A 13364-nucleotide genomic window follows, 5' to 3' on the forward strand; every position below is an offset into this window, starting at 1 on the left:
TATAGAAATAAAATTTTGACAAAACTTTCCATTACAAAAATAATTTGACAAAATTTTCTATAAAAATAAAATTTTAACAACATTTTCTATAGGAATACAATTTTCTTTAAAATTTTCTATAGAAATAAAATTTTGACAACATTTTCATTAGAAATAAAATTTTGATAAATTTTTCTATGGAAATAAAATTTGGACAAAATTTTCTATGGAAATAAAATTTGGACAAAATTTTCTATGGAAATAAAATGTTGACAAAATTTTATATAGCAATAAAATTATGAAAAAAATTTTCTATATAAATACAATTTTGCAAAAAATTTCTATAGAAATAAAATGACAAAATAAAATTTGACAAAATTGTATATAGCAATAAAATTATGAAAACATTTGTTATAAAATAAAATTTCGACAAAATCTTATATAGAAATAAAATTTTTACAAAGCTTTCGACTTGAAACTTAGCACAAGTAGTTGTTATTGATGTAGGTCGGATGGTATTGCAAATGGGCCATATCGGTCCACTTTTACGTGTAGCCCCCATATAAACGGACCCCCAAATTTGGCTTGCGATTGCTCTAAGAGAAGCAAATTTCATCCGATCCGGCTGAAATTTGGTACATGGTGTTAGCATATGGTCTCCAACAACCATGCAAAAATTGGTCTATATCGGTCTACTTTTACGTATAGCCCCCATATAAACGGACCCCCAAGTTTGGCTTGCGATTGCTCTAAGAGATGCAAATTTCATCCGATCCGGCTGAAATGTGGTGCATGGTGTTGGTATATGACCATGCAAAAATTGGTACACATCAGCTCATAATTATATATAGCCCCCATATAAACCGATCCCCAGATTTGAACTCCGGAGCCTCTTAGAGGAGCAAAAGTCATCCGACCCGATTGGAATTTGGTACGTGGTGTTAGTATATTGTCTCTAACAACCATGTCAAAATTGGTCCATATCGGTCCATAATTATATATAGCCCCCATATAAATCGATCCCTAGATTTGACCTCCGGAGCCTCTTAGAGGAGCAAAATTCATCCGATCCGGTTGAAATTTGGTACGTGGTGTCAGCATATGATATCGTTTCATAATCAAAATGTTATTTCTATAGAAAATTTTGTCAAAATTTTATTTCTATAGAAACTTTTGTCAAAATTTTATTTCTATAGAAAATTTTGTCAAAATTTTATTTCTATAGAATTTTTTTTCCAAATTTTATTTCTATAAAAAATTTTGCCAAAATTTTATTTCTATAGAAAATTTTTTCCAAATTTTATTTCTATAGAATTTTTTTCCAAATTTTACATCTATTGAAAATGTTGTCAAAATTTTATTTCTATAGAAACTTTAAACTTAATTATATACGTTTTTAATCGGCCTTTTTAGTTTAATATATACCACGTATGGACTATGTGGTATATATTATGGTGTTAGGAAGTTTTAAGATACCTTGCCATCGGCAAGTGTTACCGCAACCCAAGTAATTCGATTGTGGATGACAGTCTTCAGTAGAAGCTTCTACGCAATCCATGGTGGAGGGTACATAAGCTTCGGCCTGGCCGAACTTACGGCCGTATATACTTGTTTTAATTTAATATGGTGAACCGTTTTCAAGTTATTCCAATATATGTAGCGGAAGTTCCTTAATTTTGAACCTAACGGTATATCTCGAAAAGTCGAGGTGATAGAAAAAAACAAGTTGATTCAGCGTCTCAAATAACTTTAAAAAAAAAAAAAAAAAAACAACATTCGATTCTTAATCAACAGAACCATAAAAAACTTAACTTATTACATACAAACGCTTACACATTACACTGAAAAAAGCATGCCCGGTTCCAAAGATTTTGTCTTTACTTTAAAAATTTTGGTAGCGGAGAATACAAGTAAGGATACTTTTAAGGCACAATTCTCGTTTAATTTTAATTTTATCAACTTTCGGACAAAGAAAAAACTTTATATTCGAGAAATTCGTCTTTTATGCAAAATCGTTGGCCTCACGACAATATTTTTTCAGTGTAGAAGATGTTATTTTTGTATGGAAATCGCGATTATATCAATTCAGTAAATCGTGAACAAAATTAAAGGTTGTGCACCGATTGTAATGAATTAAAGCTCATTTTATTCTAAATATATTTAACTAACTGTTTCTAGACAAAAACTGTGATTTTTACTTTTTAGGAATTTTTAAATAACAAAAAACAAGTGTATACGGCCGTAAGTTCGGCCAGGCCAAATCTTATGTACCCTCCACCATGGATAGCGTAGAAGACTGTCATCCACAATCGAAATACTTGGGTTGTGGTATCTTAAAACTTCTTAACATCGTTTTCTAAATTTTGAGTTAGTCCATACGTGGTATATATTAGACAAAAAAGTTATGTATAGTTAAGTCTACAAATAATTACGAATCGATATGGACTTTTTGCACGGTACGTAGAGAGCCAGAATTGAAATATGGGGGTCGCTTATATGGGGGCTATATACAATTATGAACTTGATATGGGCCAATTTTTGTGTGATTGGAAATAGCTTTATCTGAGGGATATATATAACTATAGACCGATATGGCATGGTTGTTAACGACCATATACTAGCACAATGTACCCAATTTCAACTGACTCGGATGAAATTTGCTCCTCCAAGAGGCTCCAAAAATCTCGGGATCGGTTTATAGGGGACAATATATGATTATGGACTGATATGGACCACTTTTGGCATGGTTGTTAAATATCATATACGATCACCACGTACCAAATTTCAAGCAGATCGGATGAATTTTGCTTCTCCTAAAGGCACCGGAGATCAAATCTAGGGATCGGTTTATATGGGAGCTATATATAATTATGGGCTGATAGGAACCAATTCCTGCATGGTTGTTGGATACCATATACTAACATCAGGTACCAAATTTCATCCGAATGGGAAGAATTTTGCTCTTCCAAGGGGCTCTGAAGGTCAAATCTGTGGATCGGTTTATATGGGGGCTATATATAATTATGGACCGATGTGGACCAATTTTTGCATGGTTGTTAGGTCTCTAACAACAAATTGGTCCACATCGGTCCATAATTATATATAGCGCCCATATAAACCGATCCCCAGATTTGGGTTGCGGAGCCTCAAAGAGAAGCAAATTTCATCCGAGCCGCCTCAAAATTTGGTACATGATATTGGTATATGGTCTCTAACAACCATGTAAAAATTGGTTCACATCGGTCCATAATTATATACAGACCCCATATAAACCGATCTCCAGATTTGGCTTGCGAAGCCTCAACGAGAAGCAAATTGCATCCGATCCGGCTGAAATTTGGTACTTGGTATTGGTATACGGTCTCTAACAACCGTGCAAAAATTGGTCTACATCGGTCCATAATTATATATAGCGGCCATATAAACCGATCCGCAGATTTAGGTTGCGGAGCCTCAAAGAGAAGCAAATTTCATCCGATCCGCCTGAAATTTGGTACATGATATTGGTATATAGTCTCTAACAACCATGCAAAAATTGGTCCACATCGGTTCATAATTATAGATAGCCCCGATATAAACCGATCCTCAGATTTGGCTTGCGAAGTCTCCAAGAGAAGCAAATTTCATCCAATCCGGTTGTAATTTGGAACATGGTGTTAGTATATGATCTTTAACAACGGTGCCATAATTGGTCCATATCGGTCCATAATAATATATAGCCCCCATATAAAACGTTCTCCAGATTTGACCCCTGTTTTACGTATAGTTTCAAATAATAAAAATGAAAGTTTCTGTGCTAATTAAATATTTATTAAATTAAAAAAAATTACAAAAAAAATATTTATGTAATAGACTTCAACAAAAATCAATATGAAAAAGAACCAAGATCCACTATCACTAATGTATAGGCACTTATCTGTTGGTGATGTTGATCGCTTGATGTCCAGAATTAAGTGAAGTCTCTGCAGAGAATTTAATTTCAATAAACCCCCTAAATCGTTAAATATTTTCGTTAACGAGAGAGATTAGAATTTAATTTCGATTCTTACTCATCTATATAAGTCTATTACACCAAGGCCTGCTCTAACTACAAGCCAAAACTCAATGTTTTACATACATATAATTTTAATGTTTTGAACAAAACATCGCTGTGTGAAAGAAGACCTCGGTGTAATACCACGAATGCAAATACATCTCGGCTCACTAGTCAGCTTAACAATGCAGGTTAAGCCTTCACTTAAGCTGCTGTTATGCCGAGATCTCAGGTGAGAAAAAGAGATGCATTTGAGAGAGCGAATCTTAACATAAGTGGGAATATGCTTAGAGGCTTGAAAATAAAACACCAACATCACAAACGCTAATGCTGAAACATAGCCAATATTCGAAATGCACTAATAAATGCATCGCTAGTGGTGAATTTCAACAATATTAGCTATGCTTTTGCATTACAATGTTTAGCATTCAAGTTGACTACACTCTAGATTAATATTGTAGCACATATTAAGAAATTAAAATGATTTAACTAGTTATAGTGATTAGTGGCAAGGAATAAGCAAAGAGATTTATATGATTATAATTAAACAATATGAATAATTGATGAATATGTAATTTGTTGGTGGACGAATGTTTCGCCAACATTCTCCCCCTCCAAAACGCAAGTTTTAAGTATAGTTGCTTTGTAGTGCCAGACGTTGGGAGAAATTTAGTCGAGTTATAAACTCCGCTATGCTCCGACTCACAGCGAATAGAATCTGGCTACATACAAAGAGGTATATGTGATGATTATTCCAAAATAGAACAAGAATCAGAATTGACCAATGTAGATGACTCGTGCGTTTCATTTCCTGGAAGAAAACAAATCTTTGTTATTGGCCTTTTAATTAATTTGTTCTTTGTTAGAACTGATACAACCCGTATGTGACCGTCAGCTCCAGGATGTATTTCTTGTATTCGACCTAGTAGCCATTGCCCAGGTGCACACCTTTCATCTGCAACTAGTACCAAATCTCCCAATTTGGCTTCAGGTTTTGGTTTAAGCCATTTAGGCCTTGCTTGTAGCCGATTTAAATACTCGTTGCGCCACCTTTTCCAAAAGTGTTGTTTCATTTTCTCAACACATTTCCAACGTGTGAGATGATTCATATTACTGTCCAAAAGTGAATCTTCCTGGATGCAATTGGTTGGTTCCCCAATCAAGAAATGTGCAGGTGTCAGTGCGTCGTAATTACTAGGGTCTGAAGATAATGGAGCGAGAGGACGAGAATTAAGGCAACTTTCGATTTGGCAAAGTAATGTAGTCAATTCCTCAAAATTAAGCATACGATCGCTCATTATGCGTTTGAGATGGTATTTTGTTGACTTAACGCCAGCTTCCCACAAACCACCGAAATTGGGGGAAGCTGGTGGTATGAAATGCCATTTAGTTCCAACAAGGCTCAAAGAATGTTGTAGCTCCTCAGGCAATGATTTTTTGCTTCTGTTGTAAAGCACCTTTCTCTTTTCCTCCGTTGTAACTAAATTGGGCAAATTACTAGGCCAAGAGCATTGATCTCGGTATAAAAATTGCGGTCCATTCCACCACATCTCATAACTAACTAAATCCTCAGGGGGCACTCCCCTTGACGCACAATCTGCCGGATTCAATACTGATGGGACATATCTCCAATCGTTGGGATTACTAAATCGTTGAATCTCTGCACCCCGATTCGACACATATACACTCCAAGTGGAAGGGGACTTGCGGATCCAACTCAAAACCGCAGAGCTATCACTCCAGAAGAAAATCCTGCCAATCGACATATCCCTGAGCGACCTTTTTACTTTTTCGACCAATTTCACCAGCAAAGTAGCTGCGCACAATTCCAGTCTCGGAATAGTCACCGTTTTTATAGGTGAGACCTTTGACTTCGCCTGTAAAATCGTAACAAAAATTCCATCTACTGATTCCACCCTAGAATAAACCACTGCCGCATATGCGGTAGTCGATGCGTCGCAAAAACAGTGTAAATCAACTATTGATCCTGGGGACCAGTGAATCCATCTCGGAATCCTCAAAGCTGACAACTTAGGAAGAGAGCTACGATACTTAATCCACTGAGACCTAATAGAATCTGGAATATCGGTATCCCAATCGAGTCCGTTTTCCCAAAGATTCTTAAACAGCGTCTTGGCAATCAATGTAGATGGTGTTAACCAACCAAGTGGGTCATACAAACTGGCAGACTCCGACAGAATCGATCGCTTCGTGACAGAAGACATCTCAGATAGACCTATCTTGAAGGAAAAATTGTCATCCTTGGTATTCCATTGAATACCCAAAGTTTTAACAGTATTACCACTTTCGAAATCTAACACAAGAGAAGGATCCCTAATGTCACTGGGTATTTCCTGTAAAAGTTCATCCGAATTTGTTATCCACTTGCGCAACATAAAACCACCTTTGTCCAAAATAGAGCACAAATCCTTATGCAATGTTAACGCATTTTGAAACGAGTCAGCACCAGAGAGTATATCGTCCACATACGAATCTAATAAGAGGACCTTCGAAGCCTGTGGATATTCCGATTCATAGTCACGAGCAATTTGATGAAGCACGCGAATTGCCAAATATGGAGCTGAAGCGGTACCATACGTAACTGTGTTCAACTCATAAATTGAAAATTCATCAAAAGGGCTATATCGCCACAAAATTTGCTGGTACCTACGATGATCTACTTCAACATCTATTTGTCGAAACATTTTTTCGATATCGGCACAAAATGCAATTCTATGTCTCCTCCATTGGGTCATTACAATCGGAAGCTCATTTTGAAGAGCTGGCCCTGAGCAAAGTGTATTGTTAAGAGAAACAGAATCACTCGAATGACTGCTGCCGTCAAAAACGACCCTCAATTTTGTAGTTGTGCTGTTTTCCTTTAAAACACCATGATGAGGCAAAAAATATGAATCAGTACGAACGTCTCGAGGGTAGACACCAATCCTAGACATATGCCCCAATGTCTCATACTCGCGCATAAATTCTTTGTATGTCTGAGCGAACACAGGACGTTTCGAAAAAGAAATCTCGAGCTGCCTCAATCTCTTAAACGCAGCGAAAACATTGTTGTCAATGGCCGGTAGTCCATTTCCTTGCAACATAGATCTAAACGGAAGCTGAACAATATAACGACCCGAATCAGTCCTTTTTGTAGTCGATTCAAAATTAGATTCACATTGAACCTCCTCACTTGACAAATCCCGATCTGTTTGCACCTCCTCTTGTTCCCAGAACGACCTCAAGATTGTCTCCAAATTGGTATTGTGTATATGCAATCTATTCGCAGATACAGGGGCACAAGAGCCAGAAAATACCCATCCAAAAAATGTATTTTGAAAGAACAAGTCCTCGAACACAAATGATTCAGTAGGAATTTTTATTTTAGAACACACGTCTGAACCTAGGATAATGTCTATCCTATCAGTTTCATAAAAAAATGGGTCAGCCAATGAACCCTTAGCAATTTCAGGCAACGAAAGATACCTCGATGAAGAGTCAGGTGTATACGATGAAAGGTTTGAAAGGGCCAAAGCCGTGCATGAAACCACAGGCTCTTTCATTCTTGAAAATAGTTCGAGATTAACTGAAAATTTTGACATGTCAATGTGACCATCGCCAACTCCTATCACCCTACAATGTGATCTCACCTTCCGAAGTCCTAAAAGTTGAACTGCAGATTCGGTTATTAGGGTACCCTGAGAACCAGGGTCCAAAAGTGCCCGCAAAGGAAAAAAGCCATTTTCCGATTTAACAAGAAGTCGAATGGTATAAAGTAAAACAGACTGAGCTGCACTAGCGTTATGCGAAGTTACATGGGGACCATTATCGCGAGAAGTCCCAGACGATGACGGCGAAACATCCAATGGAATATGACTATCACCCTGTCCGTCCGCGTGAAGAACAGTATGATGCTGTCGCTTACATACAATGCACCGAAATGGTGACCCACAATTCGTGATATCATGACCGACTGTAAGACAATTACGGCATACCTTTCGAGATGAAACAAACTCATTCTTCCCGGCTAATGAAAGCGCCAAAAATCTAAAACATTTCGACAACGGGTGTCCCTTATCGCAGTATACACATCTAATCTGATTGGCCTTATTGAATTTAGCAACATTAACCGATGTCTTTTTAGTTTGTGAAAACCCTTTATTACTCTTCGTAACCCTATGAGAATTACTTGAGGGCAAACCATCTTGTAAAGATTCTAGAGTCCTAAAGGTACACTCCAGAAAATCAAACAACTCGGCTCGGGTCGGAACCTCAGTCGTTGACCTCAAAGATTGCTCCCAATCTTTCCTGGTCTGTGCATCCAATTTCTGAACAACCAAATGGATTAACAAGGGGTCCCAGCTAAGGGTATCGACCTGTAAATTTTCGAGTGAAGCAATACATTCCCTAGTAGAATCCAGTAAAACTTTAATCGATTGAAAACCACCATCCGATTTTCCAATATTAAAAAGTCTAGTCACCAAATGACCTACTATAACCCTTTTGTTGTGATACCTGGATTCTAAAGTTGACCAGGCAGTCTCGTAATTTGCATCCGTAGCTGAAATCGTACGAATTAGGTTGGAAGCTTCACCTGACAACGATCCTTTTAAATAGTAAAACTTCTGAATCCTACTAAGAGATTCATTACTATGGACAAGCGATACAAAAATGTCTCGAAATGGTACCCATTCCATGTAATTTCCCGAAAATGTAGGCAGCGAGATCTTAGGAAGCCTAGCCTCCACTCCCATCGACGTATCAACGCGACCACTAGGCGCAAGAAACGTACTAGACAATGGATGTGACGTAACATTCCCATGTGATAACATATCCACGAGCTTACCTTTAAATGTGAAATAATTCTCTGAAAATTCATAGTAGACATCTTCTTTCAAATACGGAACCACACTAGCATCAATATCTTCATCATGGGCCCTTTGCAAAATTTCACTGTGCTGACTCTCAAATATATTAAACAAATCATCAATTCTTTGGGCCAGCGATTGTAAGTAACCAGATGTCATATCACAAGCCTTTTTCGCTTCGAATCGATCACTATATTTGTTGAGGGTTTTAAAGGTTTCCCTTTGAACTTGAATAAGTTGATCTAAAGGACACATTTCTTATGAAAACCGGAACACAACTTCCCGTCGGTAAAACAATAAGACAACCACGTTTTTCTTTTTCCCAAAAATGCGAAAGAAAGCAAAGTTCTTTGTGTGGAAAATTTTCACTCTAAAACAGTAAAAAATATTCCCGGGTTTCGGCACCAATGTTTTACGTATAGTTTCAAATAATAAAAATGAAAGTTTCTGTGCTAATTAAATATTTATTAAATTAAAAAAAATCACAAAAAAAATATTTATGTAATAGACTTCAACAAAAATCAATATGAAAAAGAACCAAGATCCACTATCACTAATGTATAGGCACTTATCTGTTGGTGATGTTGATCGCTTGATGTCCAGAATTAAGTGAAGTCTCTGCAGAGAATTTAATTTCAATAAACCCCCTAAATCGTTAAATATTTTCGTTAACGAGAGAGATTAGAATTTAATTTCGATTCTTACTCATCTATATAAGTCTATTACACCAAGGCCTGCTCTAACTACAAGCCAAAACTCAATGTTTTACATACATATAATTTTAATGTTTTGAACAAAACATCGCTGTGTGAAAGAAGACCTCGGTGTAATACCACGAATGCAAATACATCTCGGCTCACTAGTCAGCTTAACAATGCAGGTTAAGCCTTCACTTAAGCTGCTGTTATGCCGAGATCTCAGGTGAGAAAAAGAGATGCATTTGAGAGAGCGAATCTTAACATAAGTGGGAATATGCTTAGAGGCTTGAAAATAAAACACCAACATCACAAACGCTAATGCTGAAACATAGCCAATATTCGAAATGCACTAATAAATGCATCGCTAGTGGTGAATTTCAACAATATTAGCTATGCTTTTGCATTACAATGTTTAGCATTCAAGTTGACTACACTCTAGATTAATATTGTAGCACATATTAAGAAATTAAAATGATTTAACTAGTTATAGTGATTAGTGGCAAGGAATAAGCAAAGAGATTTATATGATTATAATTAAACAATATGAATAATTGATGAATATGTAATTTGTTGGTGGACGAATGTTTCGCCAACAACCCCCTTAGCCTCTTGGAGGAGCAAAATTCATCCGATCCGGTTCAAATTAGGAACGTGGTGTTAGTATATGGTCGCTAACAACCATAACAAAATTGGTCCAATCACACAAAAATTGGTCCATATCGGTTCATAATCATGGTTGCCACTAGAGCCAAAAATAATCTACCAAAATTTTATTTCTATAGAAAATTTTGTTCAAATTTTATTCGGTTCATAATCATGGTTGCCACTCGAGCCAAAAATAATCTACCAAGATTTTATTTCTATAGAAAATTTTGTCAAAAGTTTATTTCTATAGAAAATTTTGTTAAAATTTTATTTCTGTAGAAATTGTTGTCAAAATTTTCTTTCTATAGAAAATTTTGTCAAAATTTTTATTTCTATAGAAAATTTTGTGAAAATTGTATTTCTATAGAAAATTTTGTTAAAATTTTATTTCTGTAGAAAATTTTGTCCAAAATTTTATTTCTACAGAAAATTTTGTTCAAATTTTATTCGGTTCATAATCATGGTTGCCACTCGAGCCAAAAATAATCTACCAAGATTTTATTTCTGTAGAAAATTTTGTCAAAAGTTTATTTCTACAGAAAATTTTGTTAAAATTTTATATCTGTAGAAATTGTTGTCAAAATTTTCTTTCTATAGAAAATTTTGTCAAAATTTTTATTTCTATAGAAAATTTTGTGAAAATTGTATTTCTATAGAAAATTTTGTTAAAATTTTATTTCTGTAGAAAATTTTGTCCAAAATTTTATGTCTACTTTGTCTAACTGAATTATATACGTATTGGATCGATTTTTTTTGATTTAATATATACCACGTATGGACTTACATACAATTTAGAAGATGGTGTTAGGAGGTTTTAAGGTACCTTGCCATCGGCAAGCGTTACCGCAACTTAAGTAATTCGATTGTGGATGACAGTGTTTAGAAGAAGTTTCTACGCAATCCATGATGGAGGGTACATAAGCTTCGGCCTGGCCGAACTTACGGCCGTATATACTTGTTTTTTTTTTTTCAAATTTCAACGATATCTCTAAAATTACTTGGAAAATTTAAAAACAATGTAAGCACAGCTTAAAGAGAATACTGTTTGGGAGTTTCGGATTTTGTTTTTAATTCAATATGGTGAATATTGCGCAACCAATTTAACAATCACATTTACATTTCATTTCAATTGTCTTAGCTAAATTTTTGCAAAATGGGCGGAAGGTTCAAACAGACGGAATGACAAAGTTAGTATACCCCCATCAGCGTTGCCAATTTAGCTTTTTTCCCGCTAGATTTGGCTTTTTTTGAAGACGTTTAGCGGGAAAAAAATGCATTTAGCTTTTAGCCTTTTTTCTGGCTTTTTTTTATGACCCTTTTAGCTACTTTTGGCTTTTTTTATTTTCGACATGTTCCTATTGAAATATGGATAAAACTTCGTTTTTATCTAAGCCTTGCTGCCAGAATAAGGTTTTTCACATGTTTCAAATCTCAATTGAAACATTAATAATTATTCCAGCCATTATGCGGGCATTTTTGCAGCAAATACATTTTGTTGTAAAGTTGTTGCCTCGTATTCATAAAAGTGTTGTAAACTTTAAATCTACTATTACCATACAAATTCCTTATATAAACTGTCAGTAAATTATTAGGAATATTAGCATTTGACTCGTTTATTCTTTTGATATTACTAAATTAAAATAGTAGATGTGAATTGCTTTGTACACTGAAAAAATATTGTCGTGAGGCCAGAGATTTCATGTCCTTAAAATACGAACGCTAATTTTGGTTATAATAGCATTTGTGAATTTCTCTTCTATAAACTGTTTTCCTTGTCCAAAAGCCGATAAAGTCGTTTTGTCCTTATAGTTAAGTGATTCAACTTAAAAATGGGTAGCTTTTCATGAAAGAAGGCTAGGGTCAATTCTAAAAAATTCTTTAAATTAATAGTCTTTAAATTTGTGGAGCTTTTGTATCTTGACCACAAACCAAAATAACGTTAAAAAATAGAAGTGGTTTTGAAACATTTTATTTTAAAAACGTATACATAAAATAATTTCTACTTAAAGTCGAGTCTGAATTTGAAAATTTAAGTTTTCGTTAGCACGTTTTTAAAGCACTGTGATAGCTCATGAAGAAACAGCTGAGAAAACGAATAAATTCAAATTTGACTCGGAATCAATACAAAAATCATTAGTGTACAAAATCTTTGGAACCGAACATAGAAATAATTAAGGAAATAAAGTTTTGAATGTGGTATTATTTTTTTTAACACCAAACAATGCAATGAAAAAATCGTAGTGATAGGATCAAAACAAATCTGCTATTTATTAATGGGATGGATTTACATTTACGAAAATTGGACAACAATAGGTTTGGGAAATTTTCGAATAAAAGTTATTCATTATAAACTTGCAAGACAGTTAGAATGGGTTTTATTCTCTTGGGTAAAATTAGGAGAAGTGTACACGTTCACGAATTTATCATTAATTCAGTTAAAACGAAATATATAGATATTTTCTAATGCAGTTCTATGTGACATGATTAACCAGCTGACAATTGCAAGTTCACTGGGAAAAATGTTTTTACAAGGAAATATAAACGAAGGACTTCCAGTAAAAATTTGTGATAGTAATCAAAATGTATCGAGTACGCCAACAGAGCTAATATGACTTAGATTTTCTTACAGTCTCACAGAAATGGAATTAAATTGAATACAATTAAAATAATATGCATTTTAAGTGAAATAAAGCCTTTAAGTTTGTTAAATTTCAATCAAAAATGTGACTTTTGATACAAACAAATTTAGCTTTTTTCTAGCTATTTTTTACAAATGTTTAGCTTTTTTTGGCTAGTTTTTTGGACAAATCTAGCGGGTTTTGGTGAAACAATTCTGGCAACGCTGACCCCCATCACCAATCTATGGAGCGGCTACATTACTATACGAGTAAAATACAACTCAGACAATCAATACAATTTTTCCCAAATACCCAATCTTTTTTATACGAAATGAGTTTGATCAGTAAGATCATATGTGTACAGCATACTGTTAGGGATAGCTCGATACAATATATCTTTACTGTATAAAGTATTTTATTATGAAGTGAACAGCACATAATTGAATATACATGATTATTCAATTGGCCCTAGCAACATTGTATATATATTCAAAATGTTGCGAGGGCCTAAGCGAAGCCGGCC

General features: G+C 34.9%; 1 protein-coding gene across 1 annotated transcript; it reads right to left on the reverse strand.

Annotated features, from left to right (window-relative positions):
• Window positions 1-4761: 4761 nt before the first annotated feature.
• LOC142232177 (uncharacterized) lies at window positions 4762-9135 on the reverse strand. The gene has a single exon (XM_075302898.1). The coding sequence runs from the start codon at window positions 9133-9135 to the stop codon at window positions 4762-4764; it is 4374 nt and encodes a 1457-aa protein (XP_075159013.1).
• Window positions 9136-13364: the final 4229 nt, after the last annotated feature.

Source organism: Haematobia irritans, chromosome 1 (genome assembly GCF_050003625.1).
Source record: "Haematobia irritans isolate KBUSLIRL chromosome 1, ASM5000362v1, whole genome shotgun sequence".
Lineage (NCBI taxonomy): Eukaryota > Metazoa > Arthropoda > Insecta > Diptera > Muscidae > Haematobia > Haematobia irritans.